This window comes from Callithrix jacchus, chromosome 17, assembly GCF_049354715.1.
Source record: "Callithrix jacchus isolate 240 chromosome 17, calJac240_pri, whole genome shotgun sequence".
Lineage (NCBI taxonomy): Eukaryota > Metazoa > Chordata > Mammalia > Primates > Cebidae > Callithrix > Callithrix jacchus.
In genome coordinates this window covers 51,538,028-51,552,397 of record NC_133518.1, presented here as the reverse complement: position 1 = coordinate 51,552,397, position 14,370 = coordinate 51,538,028, and the positions used below count along the sequence as shown (strand labels likewise).

General features: G+C 37.0%; 1 protein-coding gene across 1 annotated transcript in view; it reads right to left on the bottom strand.

Annotated features, from left to right (window-relative positions):
* ACAD11 (acyl-CoA dehydrogenase family member 11) overlaps positions 1-14,370 on the bottom strand; it is a 122,284-nt gene that overhangs the window by 20,945 nt on the left and 86,969 nt on the right. The window contains exons 14-15 of the mRNA XM_035278302.3: positions 2,006-2,072; positions 500-585 (exon numbers count right to left, since the gene is read on the bottom strand). Of these exons, the coding sequence (XP_035134193.2) occupies positions 500-585; positions 2,006-2,072 (153 nt within the window). The remainder of the gene's footprint in view (positions 1-499; positions 586-2,005; positions 2,073-14,370) is intronic.

The window sequence follows — 14,370 nt, the reverse complement described above, 5'->3', positions numbered from 1 at the left end:
TGCCACGGTGGATGGCAGGAAACAAATGGATCCTTGCTTCTTAGAAATCCCACCTAAGGGCAGAGGAAGGAAAAGTTTTGCTCTCAAGTAAGTAAAAAACTCATTGCTTTTTAACAGCTCTTGTAAGTTGATTGATTAAGAGGGCTAAAATTGGAGACAAAAATAATTTTATTGTGGGTTATCTGGGTTTAATTCACCAATGTCTATTTCATTAATCCATTCTTATGAATGACAGAGAAAAGACTAGTAGATTTGCTGTTCCTTAAATACAATCTGCCCTTTCCCAAAAAGTAAGGAAAATGAGGTAGAATGCTATACTTACTATTTCCTTTTATTGGCTCTACTCTGAACTTCACCAGCATTTATATTAAGACGGTTGTCAGAGACAGAGGAATATCTAAGAATATATCTCATGCATTAAAATGCTATTGCCTTCAATGTTACTGGTTATTCTAGCTTTCTGCTGGCTAATGCATGATCATATTTTTTGAATACCTACCTGTATAGCCAAAAACTGACAAAGGTCTTATTAATTCTACTCCAGGTGTGCTCATGGGAACAAGAATCATGCTGTGCTTTTTGTGTCTAGTCAAAAGAAAAATCATGTTAGGAAAAGTTTGCTAAGAAGAAAAATAAAACAGATAATAGATAGAGTCACAGTTGTCTTTTTGATGTTTTCATGTAATCACTGCTTACAAGCAGTGATGCTGGATGGGAACCGTATAAAAGAGGTGCACCAACATAGTCTGATGCAGGTTGTGATCTGGAACCAAAATAATGATTTGAAAATAAATGAGCTATTTGATTGAGACTTCTCATTGCTCAACAATGGTAACTGGGAACTTAGATACAAAATTAGACATTTCAAGACTGTTGCCTTTGATCTAAACATCCAATCACTTCAGTACACAGTTCTGCAAACATTTCTGTCTGATAATTTAATCCAAACAGCTTTGATAATTTAACAACACTTTCTAATACTGGAAATTCCACAGCGAAGAATGTTCAGCGATACTCCCTAAAATGCTTTCCAAACATATCTGTTATCAAAATACTTGTGAAATATAAACATATATATATGAGGCCAACAATCATATGAAAAAATGCTCATCATCACTGGTCATCAGAGAGATGCAAATCAAAACCACATTGAGATACCATCTCATGCCAGTTAGAATGGCGATCATTAAAACATCTGGAGACAACAGATGCTGGAGAGGATGTGGAGAAAAAGGAACACTTTTACACTGTTGGTGGGAGTGTAAATTAGTCCAACCATTGTGGAAGACAGTGTGGCGATTCCTCAAGGCCTTAGAAATAGAAATTCCATTTGACCCAGCAATCCCATTACTGGGTATATACCCAAAGGACTATAAATCATTCTACTATAAGGACACATGCGCACGAATGTTTATTGCAGCACTGTTTACAATAGCAAAGACCTGGAATCAACCCAATGTGGCACATATACACCATGGAATATTATGCAGCAATCAGAAATGATGAGTTCGTGTCGTTTGTAGGGACATGGATGAATCTGGAGAACATCATTCTCAGCAAACTGACACAAGAACAGAAAATGAAACACTGCATATTCTCACTCATAGGCGGGTGATGAAAAATGAGAACACATGGACACAGAAAGGGGAGTACTACACACTGGGGTCTATTGGGGGGAAAAGGGGAGGGCCAGTGGGAGGGGGAGTTGGGGAGGGATAGCCTGGGGAGAAACACCAAATGTGGGTGAAGGGGTGAAAGCAAACAGAACACACTGCCATGTGTGTACCCATGCAACTGTATTGCATGCTCTGCACATGTACACCAAAACCTAAAATGCAATAAAAAAAAGAAAAAAAAAAAAGAAATATAAACATATGACATTTACTCTCATATTTTATATTATTATGATTTGTGAGCCCAGTGAATTTTAAGTAAATAAAGTAGAGTGGGGGAAAGATTGACTCTTATTCCTACACAGATTTTTCAATCCGAATTGTTTTATTACCTGGAGACAGAAGTATTTTGAGTTCTTCCCAAAACAATCGCAACTTTGCACTTGGGATTCCCAGCTCCTAAAATCGAGGGGAAAAAAAGCAGATTATAAAAGGAAATGTCTAATTTGACATTTCACCTTGAACATTATAATCCTTTCATTTATGGCATAAAACAAATAGGGAGAATATTCTTAATTCATTAAGATAATAATTGTTTTCTAACACTGTATATCATTCAAGAAAAATAATTAGGCAAGGCCAAGAATGGACCCCATGGATGAAAGCTGCTACGAAAGAGCTGCCACCTCTCCCATTCACACCATTTCAGACATCAGCATGCTAGAAAAGCTGAGAAATTTTATATATCTAATATAATATTTTATATGTCAACATACATGAGGCTGTGATCCTACTTTCAATAAGCTTGGTTCTCATTTATTAATTTATTAAGGGTCTAATTTAAAAAAATTTTTTTCATTTTAATGCAAAATTTCTTGATGGCTCATGCCTGTAATCCCAGAACTTCGGGAGGCCAAGGTGGGTGGATCACAAGGTCAGGAGATCGAGACCATCCTGGCCAACATGGTGAAACCATGTCTCTACTAAAAATACAAAACTTAGCTGGGAGTGGTGGCATGTGCTTGGGAGGCAGGAGAATCACCTGAACCCGGGAGGCAGAGGTTGCAGTGAGCCAAGATCATGCCACTGCACTGCACTCCAGCCTGGCAAAAGGGCAAGACTACATCTCAAAACAAATAAAGAAACAAACAAAAACAGCCAACTAATAGGGCTGAGAACTAGTCTGGCATCAGACTTTTCAATAGCCACAATGGATGCTAGATGAAAATGAATAGTTCAACCTAGAACTCTATACTTGTCCAAACTATCAATTTATGTAAAGGCAGAATAAATACATATTCAGATATGCAAGATCTCAGAGAATTTACCTATTATGTACCTTCTCTCAAAAAGTTAAAAATATACTAGAGCAAAATAAGGGGGTAAATCAAGAAAAATGAAGTCCTAGAATCCAAAAGATACTGGATCCCAGGAAAGAATTATCTGAAAATCCTAGAATAATTGCCTAAAGGATAATGAATCCATATTGGAAACGAAATCCTAAATTCTTTGAGAGGTCTCCAGAAAAGAAACTCAATAGAAGTAAAGGTGCAATCGAGAGATGTGTGTGTATGTAAGGGGAACGGGGTCTTGTAAAAGCAAATAATGCAAATAAAGAGACATGGCAATTAGAAACTCCAGGAAAATAACTTTGAAATGCACAAGTATACTGTGGTCTAGAAATAAAATGAACTATAATGTGACATGAATTTAATATATAGTATATTTAAAAAAGCATTCTGATTGATCTTGATTCTAGAAACATTCCTTAGAATAGCCCAGGTTATTTTATGTAGCATCAGTTACAGAAGGGCACAAAATCTAACACACTACTTAGACCAGCACCAAACAATATTTACATGGTCCTCTAAGGTAAGTGCTATATATTGGTTTTAAAAGTTTACAGTCGGCCGGGTGCGGTGGCTCAAGCCTGTAATCCCAGCACTTTGGGAGGCCGAGGCGGGTGGATCACGAGGTCAAGAGATTGAGACCAACCTGGTCAACATGGTGAAACCTCGTCTCTACTAAAAAAAAAAAAAATACAAAAAATTAGCTGGGCATGGTGCCGTGTGCCTGTAATCCCAGCTACTCAGGAGGCTGAGGCAGGAGAATTGCCTAAACCCAGGAGGCGGAAGTTGCAGTGAGCTGAGATCGCGCCATTGCACTCCAGCCTGGGTAACAAGAGCGAAATTCTGTCTCAAAAAAACAAAACAAAACAAAACAAAAAGTTTACAGTCATCCTGTAGTCAACTACAATTGTGGTTGCAAGATAGAACATATATATTAGTAGGCCAGGTGTGGTGGCTCACGCCTGTAATCCCAGTACTTTGGGAGGCCGAGGCGGGTGGATCACGAGGTCAAGAGATCGAGACCATCTTGGTCAACATGGTGAAACCCTGTCTCTACTAAAAATACAAAAAATTAGCTGGGCATGGTGGTGCGTGCCTGTAGTCCTAGCTACTCAGGAGGCTGAGGCAGGAGAATTGCCTGAACCCAGGAGGCGGAGGTTGCGGTGAGCCGAGATCGCGCCACTGCACTCCAGCCTGGGTAACAAGAACAAAACTCCATCTCAAAAAAAAAAAAAGAACATATATATTAATAATCCCCACAATGTGAAAGTATAAGCTGTAGCTGATACAAGTTACAATAAGAAAGAGACAGATAAATGGTATAGAAAGGATTAAGAGTGTACATACTCTTATATTAAAGTAGAGCTTGAATAGAATCTGAAATGAGGATGCAGAGAGCATTAGCAATTATTTAAGGTTTAAAAAATTAAAAACACAAAAAACATAGAAAGATAAATATGTTAAGAAAGAGCAGAGAGAGTGTGGGAAAAATGAGTCAAACTGTCACTATTCAAATTGGGGAGTCAATGAATGGTGTCTAAAATGCATAAATCAAGAAAGAGAAAAAAGATTACCTACAATCATAATGGAAACCAGAGAACTAAAAACAGAAACTGTTTTTTTAAAAAAGAGTTTTCTCTGTGGCCTCATGTTGGGATGTGGAGACACGGAAAACAATGCTCTTAGATATTTTTTCATTTTTTACTACATCTAATTAGATAATAATGACTTTAAAAACATTAAAGAAAAAAACCATCTTGTAAACAAATCTGTGGATCCTCAAATAAAAGACTGAGAGGCCTGTTGAGTGAACCACAATGTTTAGTTTATTTTTCCATCCAAATTTCCTTTTAATCTGAATATCTAATTTGCAGGCTGTGGTGGAGTTATTTCCTGCATACAATGGGGCATTTCCCCACTTCTGTATGATACATAACTCCAGAAATACTACATGTACACTCCTCCTGATAAAATGCTTAAAGTGATTAAAAAAAACACCTAAAATAAATATTATCTGAGAAAGGGAGGGAAGGAGAGGAAGGCAGTGAGCCTAAAATGGGTGACTCTTTTCATCTCCAGGCTGGGGGTAGAATAAGGAGACACCTTAAACCAACTTAGAGCTTGAATCATAAGCCTGCTTTCTCCATAGTCACAGCCATCAGAACTGTAAGAACATGTAATCATATCTACATATATATAATTTTATCTATGACTAAAAATGAAGAGAGAGGATTCTTATGTAACTAGGACAGGAAATTTAAAATAAAGTGTTAAACTGGCCAAGAGATGTCCCACTGCAAATATGTTGGGCAAAATGATCTCTCCCATTATTCCCCCAAATACATGACTTACTGTCTATATTGCATCTGAGATACAGAGAAAGAGACCATTTTCTCTACCCTTCTGGGCATTTGTTCCATAATCTTATTAAATAAAATAGGAAACTATTATACTGAAAAGAAATTAATTTTTCACTGAAAGAAAAATACAAGCATTTTCATAAATACGAGTTTTAAAAATGTCATGTTCTTTAAGTAGAACACTTCATCATGCATCAGAAAATCTATAATAAGCTGGGCATGGTGGCGCATGCCTGTAATTCCAGCACTTTGGGAAGCCGAAACAGGCAGATCACCAGAGGCCAGGAGTTCTAGACCAGCCTGGCCAACATGGCAAAACCCTGTCTCTACTAAAAATACAAAAAATTAGCCAGGCGTGGTGGTGGGCACCTGTAATCCCAGCTACTTGAGAGGCTGAGGCAGGAGAATTGCCTGAACCTGGGAGGCAGAAGCTGCAGTGAGTCGAGGTCATGCCATTGCACTCTAACCTGGGCAACAAGAGCGAAACTCCTCAAACGACAAAAAGTCTATAGTATGTGTACTGATATTAGACAGCAAAGACCCTTAATTCAGGTTAAACACATTTATTTTATATCAATCAATAACAAATAGCAGTTTTAGAATTTTTAGAGTTTATTCTTCTTTGAAATGCGAATCTCTCCCTCTTGCTTCTTCTGGAACTCTAATTGCACATATTTTAGAACTACATGGTCCCTAGGATTGTTCATTTCTTTATATCTTTTCTTCATATGGGATAATTTCTATTGTCTATCTTCAAGTTTATTAATTCTTTTCTCTGTCACCTCCATTATGTTATTAAGCCCAGTCAGTGGATTTCTTTTCAGATATTTTACCTTAACTTCCAATATTTCTACTTGGATGTTTTTTATGTTTTCTATTTCTCTTCTCATATTTCCTACCTTTTTATTTTTCTTAACCTCACTGAACACATTTATAATAGCTGCCTTAAGTCCTTGACTGATAATTCCAACATCTGAATCACTTGAGTGTTGTTGGCCTTTCCCCTCGAAAATGGGTCATACTTTCCTCATTCTTCACTGGTTGAGCAACTTTAGGTTGTATTCCGGACAACCTAACTTCCAGACAACATAAATTGTGATCCTTTTGTTTTGAAACTCTGGAATCTGTCATATTCCTCCACAGAATGTTGATGGTTTTGTTTTATCAGGCAATTAACTTAGGTAGAGTAAAAGTGCAGAGTCTATTATACTTCAGGTGGATGGGAAATCAAATTTCAACATAGTTCTTACTATTTAGCTGCAAGGTGCTTTGAGTTTGCCCTATGCATTACTTTAATTCAGGAGTTAGCTAGAGACCCAAACAAAGTTTCCACATGAAAGCTAGAGTTCCCCTTTTCTGGCTTTTTCCTTTCTAAGAATACCAACCTCATGTCCCAGCAGTGATGGCTACCCTATGTCCTTGAAAAAAAAATTACTTGGTATATTCTCAGAAAAAAAAAAAAAAAAAAAGAATATGTCCTTTTGATTTTTATAGATGCTAACAGGTAAAGAAATTGCTATGGTCTGAATGTATGTGTCCCTCCCTAGAAGTCATGTGTTGGAATCCTAATCCTCAAGCTGATTTCATGTGGAAATGAAGGCTTTAGCAGGTGATCAGGTCCCAAAGGAGGTAATAAAGCAATTAATATGGAATTAGCATCATTATCAAAGAGGCCTGAGGGAGCTTGGCCACCTTTTCCACTATATGAGGACAGAACGAGAAGGTGCCATCTATCAACCAAAATGCCTCTCAACAGGCACCAACTCTACTGGTGCCTTATGCTTGGACTTGCCAGCCTCTAGAACCATGAGAAGTAAATTTCTGGTTACTAGAAGTTACCTAGTTTATGGTGTTGTCTAATAGCAGCCTGAATGGACTATGACAAAATTCCACTAATCTGAGGACCAACCCAAAGAACATTAGGATGATTTAATGGCAGATGACAATACTTATCTTTCATTGAGGATCTTACCTGAATGACTTAACTGGAAATCCTCAATTGGGAGGAATTTTTTATCCCTGGCTATGCAATAATATGCAATCATGCTTTGATTTTTAGTTAGAAATTACAAAGGAAGATTCATTTACAGAGTGTTCACTTGTAACTTTTCAACTGGAAATATTTTTCTACTTGGGGCTATCTTTGATGATTTAGTTGTAGGAAGCCTTGGCTAGTGCCTCTCTAGAGGCCTACAGGCTGAAGGATCGCAGCTACTTGCCCCACATAATGCATTGTCTCCTTGGTGCGCACACTTCTGAAAATCAGGTTAGGACATTAACAACATGATTTGAGGCTCATTTTCATTAGAGATATTTTCTTAAAAGAAAAACACATTTATTTTAGGCTCGGGAGTAAATATGAAGGTTTGTTACATAGGTGAACTCGTGTCACTAGGGTTTGTTGTAAAGATTGTTTCATAACCCAGCTATTAAGCCTAGTACCCAGTAGTTATCTTTTCTGCTCCTTTTCCTCCTCCCACGCTACACCCTCAAGTAGAGCTCAGTGTCTGTTGTTTCCTTCTTTGTGTTCAAAAATTCTCATCACTTAGTTCCCACTTATAAGTGAGAACATGCAGTATTTGGTTTTCTGCTCCTGCCTTAGTTTGCTAAGGATAATACCCTCCAGTTCCATCCATGTTCCTGCAAAAGACATTATCTTTCTTTTGAATGATTGCATAGTATTCCATGGTGTACATGTACCATATTTTCTTTATCCAATCTGTCACTGAGGGCCATTTAGGTTGATTCTGTGTCTTTGCTATTGTGAAGAGTGTTGCAATGAACATTTGCATGCATGTGTCTTTATGGTAGAATAATTTCTTCTCCTTTGGGTATATACCCAGTAACAGGAATGCTGAGTTGAATGGTAGTTCTGGTTTTTTCATTTTTGGTGTTTTTTTTTTTTTTGAGACAGTCTTGTTCTGTTGCCAAGGCTGGAGTATAGTGGCACAATCTCAGCTCACTCCAATCTCCCCACTCCCAGGTTCAAGTCATTCTCATGCCGTGGCCTTCTGAGTAGCTGGGATTACATGCATGTGCCACCATGCTCAGCTAATTTTTGTATTTTGGAGTTTTGCCATTTTGGCCAGGCTGGTCTTGAACTCCTGGCCTCAAGTGATCCTCCTGCCTCAGCTTTTCAAAGTGCTGGGATTATAGGCATGAACCACCACACCCGTCCAATAGTTCTGTTTTTAGCTCTCTGGAGAATTGCCATACTGCTTTCCACAATGGTTGAACTAATTCACACTCCCATCAACCATGTATTAAGTGTTCCTTTTTCTTCTACTATTTTATGACTTTTTAATAATAGCCATCCTGACTGGTGTGAGATGGTATCTCACTGTGATTTTGATTCACATTTCTCTAATGATCAGTGATATTGAGCTTTTTTCATATGTTTGTTGGCTGCATGTATGTCTCCTTTTGAAAAGTTTCTGTTCATTTCATTTGCCAACTTTTTAATGGGATTGTTTGTTTTTCTCTTGTAAATTTGTTAAAGTTCCTTATAGATGCTGGATATTAGACCTTTGTCAGGTACATAGTTTGCAAATATTCTCTTCCATTCTGTGGGTTGTCTGCTCACTCTGCTGAGAGTTTCTTTTGCTGTGTAGAAGCTCTTAGGTTTAATTAGATCTCACTTGTCAATTTTTGCTTTTGCTGTGATTACTTTTGGTGTCTCTTTCATGAACTCTTTGCCCATCCCTATGTCTGGGACAGTATTGCCTAGGTTGTCTTCCAGGGTTTTTATAGTTTTAGATTTTACATTTAAGTTTCTAATTCATTTTGAATTGACTTTTGTATATGGTGTAAAGAAGGGGTCCAGCTTCACTCTTCTGCATATGGCTAGCCAGTTATCCCAGCACCATTTATAGAATAAGGAGTCTTTTCCCCATTGCTTTTTCCTTTTGTCAGCTTTGTCAAAGATCAGACGGTCATAGATGAGCAGTCTTATTTCTGAGCTCTCTATTCTGTTCCATTGGTCTATGTGCGCATTTTTAGAGATAGTTTTCTTTCTCTACTTTCCATTCTGGCAATCAAGAACATTTTGGGTAAATCTTTCAAGGTTTCACTGATGCTAGATATCCAGCAACAGTGAACTGAAGTAAAAACCTTCTTTTTAATTCCTTTGAATCCTGGTCTAAAGTCCTCTTTTTCTAATATTCAGAATATATAATTTTTTAATCTATATCTCAATATTGCTTCTTACCTCATTCTATCATTAAAAAATGTTGGCCAGGCATGGTGACTCTTATCTGTAATCCCAGCATTCTGGGAGGCTGAAGTGGGAGGATTGTTTGAGCCCAGGAGTTTGATACCAGCCTGGACAACCTAGCAAGACCTCGTCTATACAAAAAAATTTAAAAATTAGCCAAGTGTGGTGTGGCACGCCTGTAATCCCAGCTATTCGGGAGGTTGAGGTGGAAGGACTGCTTGAGCCCTGGGTTGTCAAGGTTGCAGTGAGCTGTGATCATGCCCCTGCATTCTAGCCTCGGCGACAGAGCGAGACCTTGTCTCAAAACAAAGCAAACAAACAAACATGTTGCTACTGCCTTATAAAAATGCCCAGAAATTTCAGGTCAATTTTGAAGAAACTCAACAAGCAAGGCAAATAATTCTTTGAATCTGTCTTATTCAATCTTATATGGAGAACAATTAATATTCTAAAAAATATAATTTTTAAGTTGGATGTCTTTTGTCATTAGTAAGTAGAGGAAGTAGGGTGAATGCAGTTTATAGAATTTGAAATATTTGTACTTACTGATGTTTCAGAAAAATGAGAAAAACCCTTCCCAAATATATCATCTCCCTTTAGCTACAAGCAGAATTTGGCAAGTGCAGCAGCTGAAACAACCTTCTTTTAAAGAGAGTTTTGCTTGTTTGTGCCATTTTAGTTAATGAACAGGATACCCAATGTCATAAATAAAATATTACAGGAAATCTGAATAGACCAACAGACAGAAAATGTTTAAACATATATGCTGTGTCACAGGCTTTCACGAATGAAAACAGATGGCCTAGATAAAGTAATTTTGTTTTTAATCCAGACACTCTGGTATTTCAAGGCTGTTGAAGTCCCAGGATTAAGTCAGGCTGAAAATTATATCTCCCTGATGTTAGTTGATGATTTTTAATTTCTTAGGCTTTTACAACCGCAAAATCATTTTCTAATAAAAGGATTGTCAAGGCTGTTTCTTCTACCAACATTGAATTTCTGAGATGGAACACTGGAACTTCATTTGGTTTCAGCTTTAATGCTAACAATTCAAATTGGAGTAAAAAGCTTTACAAGGTAAGTACTATTTTACAACAAAATTTCCCTTATAAGAAAAAAGATGATTATTATACATAGTTAAGTTATCCCATAGTTAAAGAAAAAAAAATCCCATGTGTTCTCTTAGAGTGTGTGTTATTTTTAACAGGGAAATCTTCAAAATTCACTGAATCCATCTTTATGTTTACATCTAAATAAGAATTAAGTAATAATGTTATAAGCTGCTGCTATTATTAGTTACTATAGAATATGATTACATCAAAATAAATCCCAAATGGATCAGAGTTGAAAATTTTAAAAAAAGTCAAGACATAAAAAAACTAGAAGAAAAATAACCTAATAGTTATCAAATTTCTGGCTGAGAAAGGATTTTAAACCTTAAAAATGATAAATGAAATCAAAGTCAAAAGAAAAAGATCAGTTGGTTTGTCTATATAAAATTATTGTACATTAGAAAGTAAGTTAAAAGGAAAAAGAATTGGAGGAGAAAATATTTCAACATTTATGACAAAATGTACACAATACTCAGAATACCTGAAAATCAGTATACAGATGGGAAAGAACACAACTGCAAAAAGAGGAAATAAGAATAATAAAAGAGATTTTTAAAAGTGTTTAATGTTACCACTAATCAAATAAATGTGGAGTACAGCAATAATGAAAACATTCAGTAGCAGTTTATTATCCAGGGTTCCGCACATACCTAGCAAGGGTAGGTAAGGGGCACTGAATCTGTTACAAGTCATTTAGAAAGCAAAGTGGTAGGAAAACAACACATTCTATTGGCAATATTTTAGAAAAACAGACACTTCCATACATTATTGGTAGAGAACAAAGTAATACCATCCCTATGGAGTACAATTTGGCAATACTCATCAAAATTACAGATTCATCCCAGCACTTTTAGAGGCCAGGATGGGTGGATGGTTTGAGTCTAGGAGTTGGAGATCAGCCTGGGTAACACAGCAAAATGATGCTACAAGAGGAGGGATGAGAAATGGGTGTGGGGAGAGAAATTCTTTAAGAACAAGGGACACTGCTATGTTAGGGAGTTAAGGGTAGGAGCCCATTTATGATAAGCAGCAAAGTGGAATCATAGTCAGTTCTTAGGGACACGAGAAGTAGAAGAGAGCTAAAAAAAAAATGTCAAATAAGTACTTTGAAAAGTTGCCTGAGATGAGTGATGCTTCTGCCTACCCTCCAAGCTACATGATTACTTCTCGTATTTTGTCAAATCTCCCCATTACCACTGTCTCTCCTAGTTCTATTAGGAGAAAAGGAAAACACAGAAAAAGGTCAGCCAGTCAGCTAGTTTCACCATGATTCATACACCATGATTTATATACAGCATTCATACACACGCTACCAGAAGAAGCTGCTCAATCCTGAGATCCCTTATGCCTCAAGGGCTTTGCGTGTGTCTAAATTAGCAGAAACAATATGCAAATTCAAAAGATGTAAAGATTATAGCATTATAGCTGATTTACAATCAAGGAATCCCATTTATGAGAAAGCTTATGGTGTTTGGGGGTGGGGTAAATAAAGGAAAGGGATAGATACTTTTGAATCTATAAAAGAGTATCAAGATTCTATAATAGATGGCATCATAAAATAACAAGAGACATAAGAGATATGATAATGACAAAATTGACCGAAGATCTGAATTCAGAATTCCAGCTCCATTGCTAAACTTATATGTCTGTGGAGAATAAGTTAAACATCAGTTGACTGATTCATAAATTTAATTATTTTTCATTAAGCTGGTATCATAAAGAAGGTACCAAGCCAAATGCTGAGGATACAGCAGGGTATAAGATAGCTATGGAACATAGGAAATTTTAATAAGTACCAACAACACAGTGAAAACACTATCGAAGAGTAGGCATATCTATTCTAATCTGAAAGGGTTATGGAAGGCTTCCTGGACTAATGTTAAGGTCAGACCTAAATTTGAATTGTAAATAGGAGTTAGGGATCTAAAATAGGGTGGGAAGAGTACTCTAGACAGGAGTAATAGTACTTGCAAAGTCCTACAAGTCAGTATTGTGTGTCATTTAGAAAGATTAAAGAGATTATTAACTGATAATTATGGAGGCTGCAGTTACAGACCAGTTGTTAAAGAAGTATAATATCAAGGGTAAGTAAAATGAGTTAATAATCAAAGTGGACAGTAGGTTTTTGTAATTAATTTGAAATACTTTTGAACACTTATTACGTGCAAGGCACTATTCTTGGTACTTGGAATATCAATAAACAAAGCAAACCAAAATCCCTGTTCTGACGAAGCTTATGTTCTAATACAGAGTGTGAGACAATCAACAGCAATCACAGCATAAATGATATAGTGCATTAGAACATGGTAAGTCCTGTGGGTCTGGTGGACTGGAGTCCAGGTGGATGAGGGGTATTTTAAGAAGAGTAGTCAAGAATTGCCTCAGTGAGCTGGTGGTGATTGGGCAAAGACTTGAAAGAGAAGAGGAAGTGAACTTTGCAATTACTCAGACACAGCACATTCCAGGCAGACAGAAGCCAGCACAAAAGCACTGATAAGGATTGTGACTGGTATGCTCTAAAACAGCAAGAAGCTAGGTGTGGCAGAACAAGCAGGCAAAGGGGTGAGTAATGTGAAATGAAGTCAGAGAGACAATGAGGGGTAGACCTTATGGGATCTTGTAGGCTACTATGAGAATTCATGAAGAAGATGCCAAAAGCAATTGCAATAGAAGCAAAAAATGACAAATGGGACCTAATTAAACTGAAGAGTTTCTCCACAGCAAAAGAAACTACCAACAGAGTAAGGAGACAACCTACAGAATGGGAGAAAATCCTTGTAAACTATGGATCTGACAAAGGTCTAATATCCACCATCTATAAGAAATTTAAATTTACAAGAAAAAAAACCCCATTAAAAAGTGGGCAAAGGATGTGAACAGACACTTCTCAAAAAAAAGACACATACCGCCAACAATCATATGAAAAAAACTAAACATCACTGATCATTAGAGAAATGCAAATCAAAATCACAATGAGATACCATCTCACACCATCAGAATGGGTATTATTAAAAACAAAAAATTACAGATGCTGGTGAGGTTGTGAAGAAAAAGGAGTGCTTATACACTGTTGGTGGGAGTGTAAACTAGTTCAACCATTGTGAAAAATAGTGTGGGAATTCCTCAAAGACCTGAAGACAGAACTATCATTTGAACCATCAATACCATTACTGGGTATATACCCAAAGGAACATAAATTATTCTGTTATAAAGACACATGCATGTGTATGTTAACTGCAACACTATACACAACAGCAAAGACATGGAATCAACCTAAATGCCCATCAATGACAGACTGGATAAAGAAAACGTGGTACGTATACACCATGGAATACTATGCAGCCACAAAAAAGAATGAGATTATGTCCTTTGCAGGGATGTGGATAGAGCTGGAGGCCATTACCCTTAGCAAACTAACACAGGACAGAAAGCCAAATTCCACATGTTCTCACTTATAAGTGGGAGCTAAATGATGAGGACACATGGACATATGGAGGGGAACACAATGGGCCCTATCAAAGGATAGAGGGTGGAAGGAGGGAGAGGATCAGGAGAAATAACTAATGGGTACTAGGCTTAATACTAGGGTGATAAAATAATCTGCAGAACAAACCCCCATGAAACATGTTTACCTGTGTAACAAACCTGCACATATACCCCTGAACTTAAAAGTATTTTTTTAAAAATAGAAAGAAAAAATGGCATGGATCTGAAATAATTTCT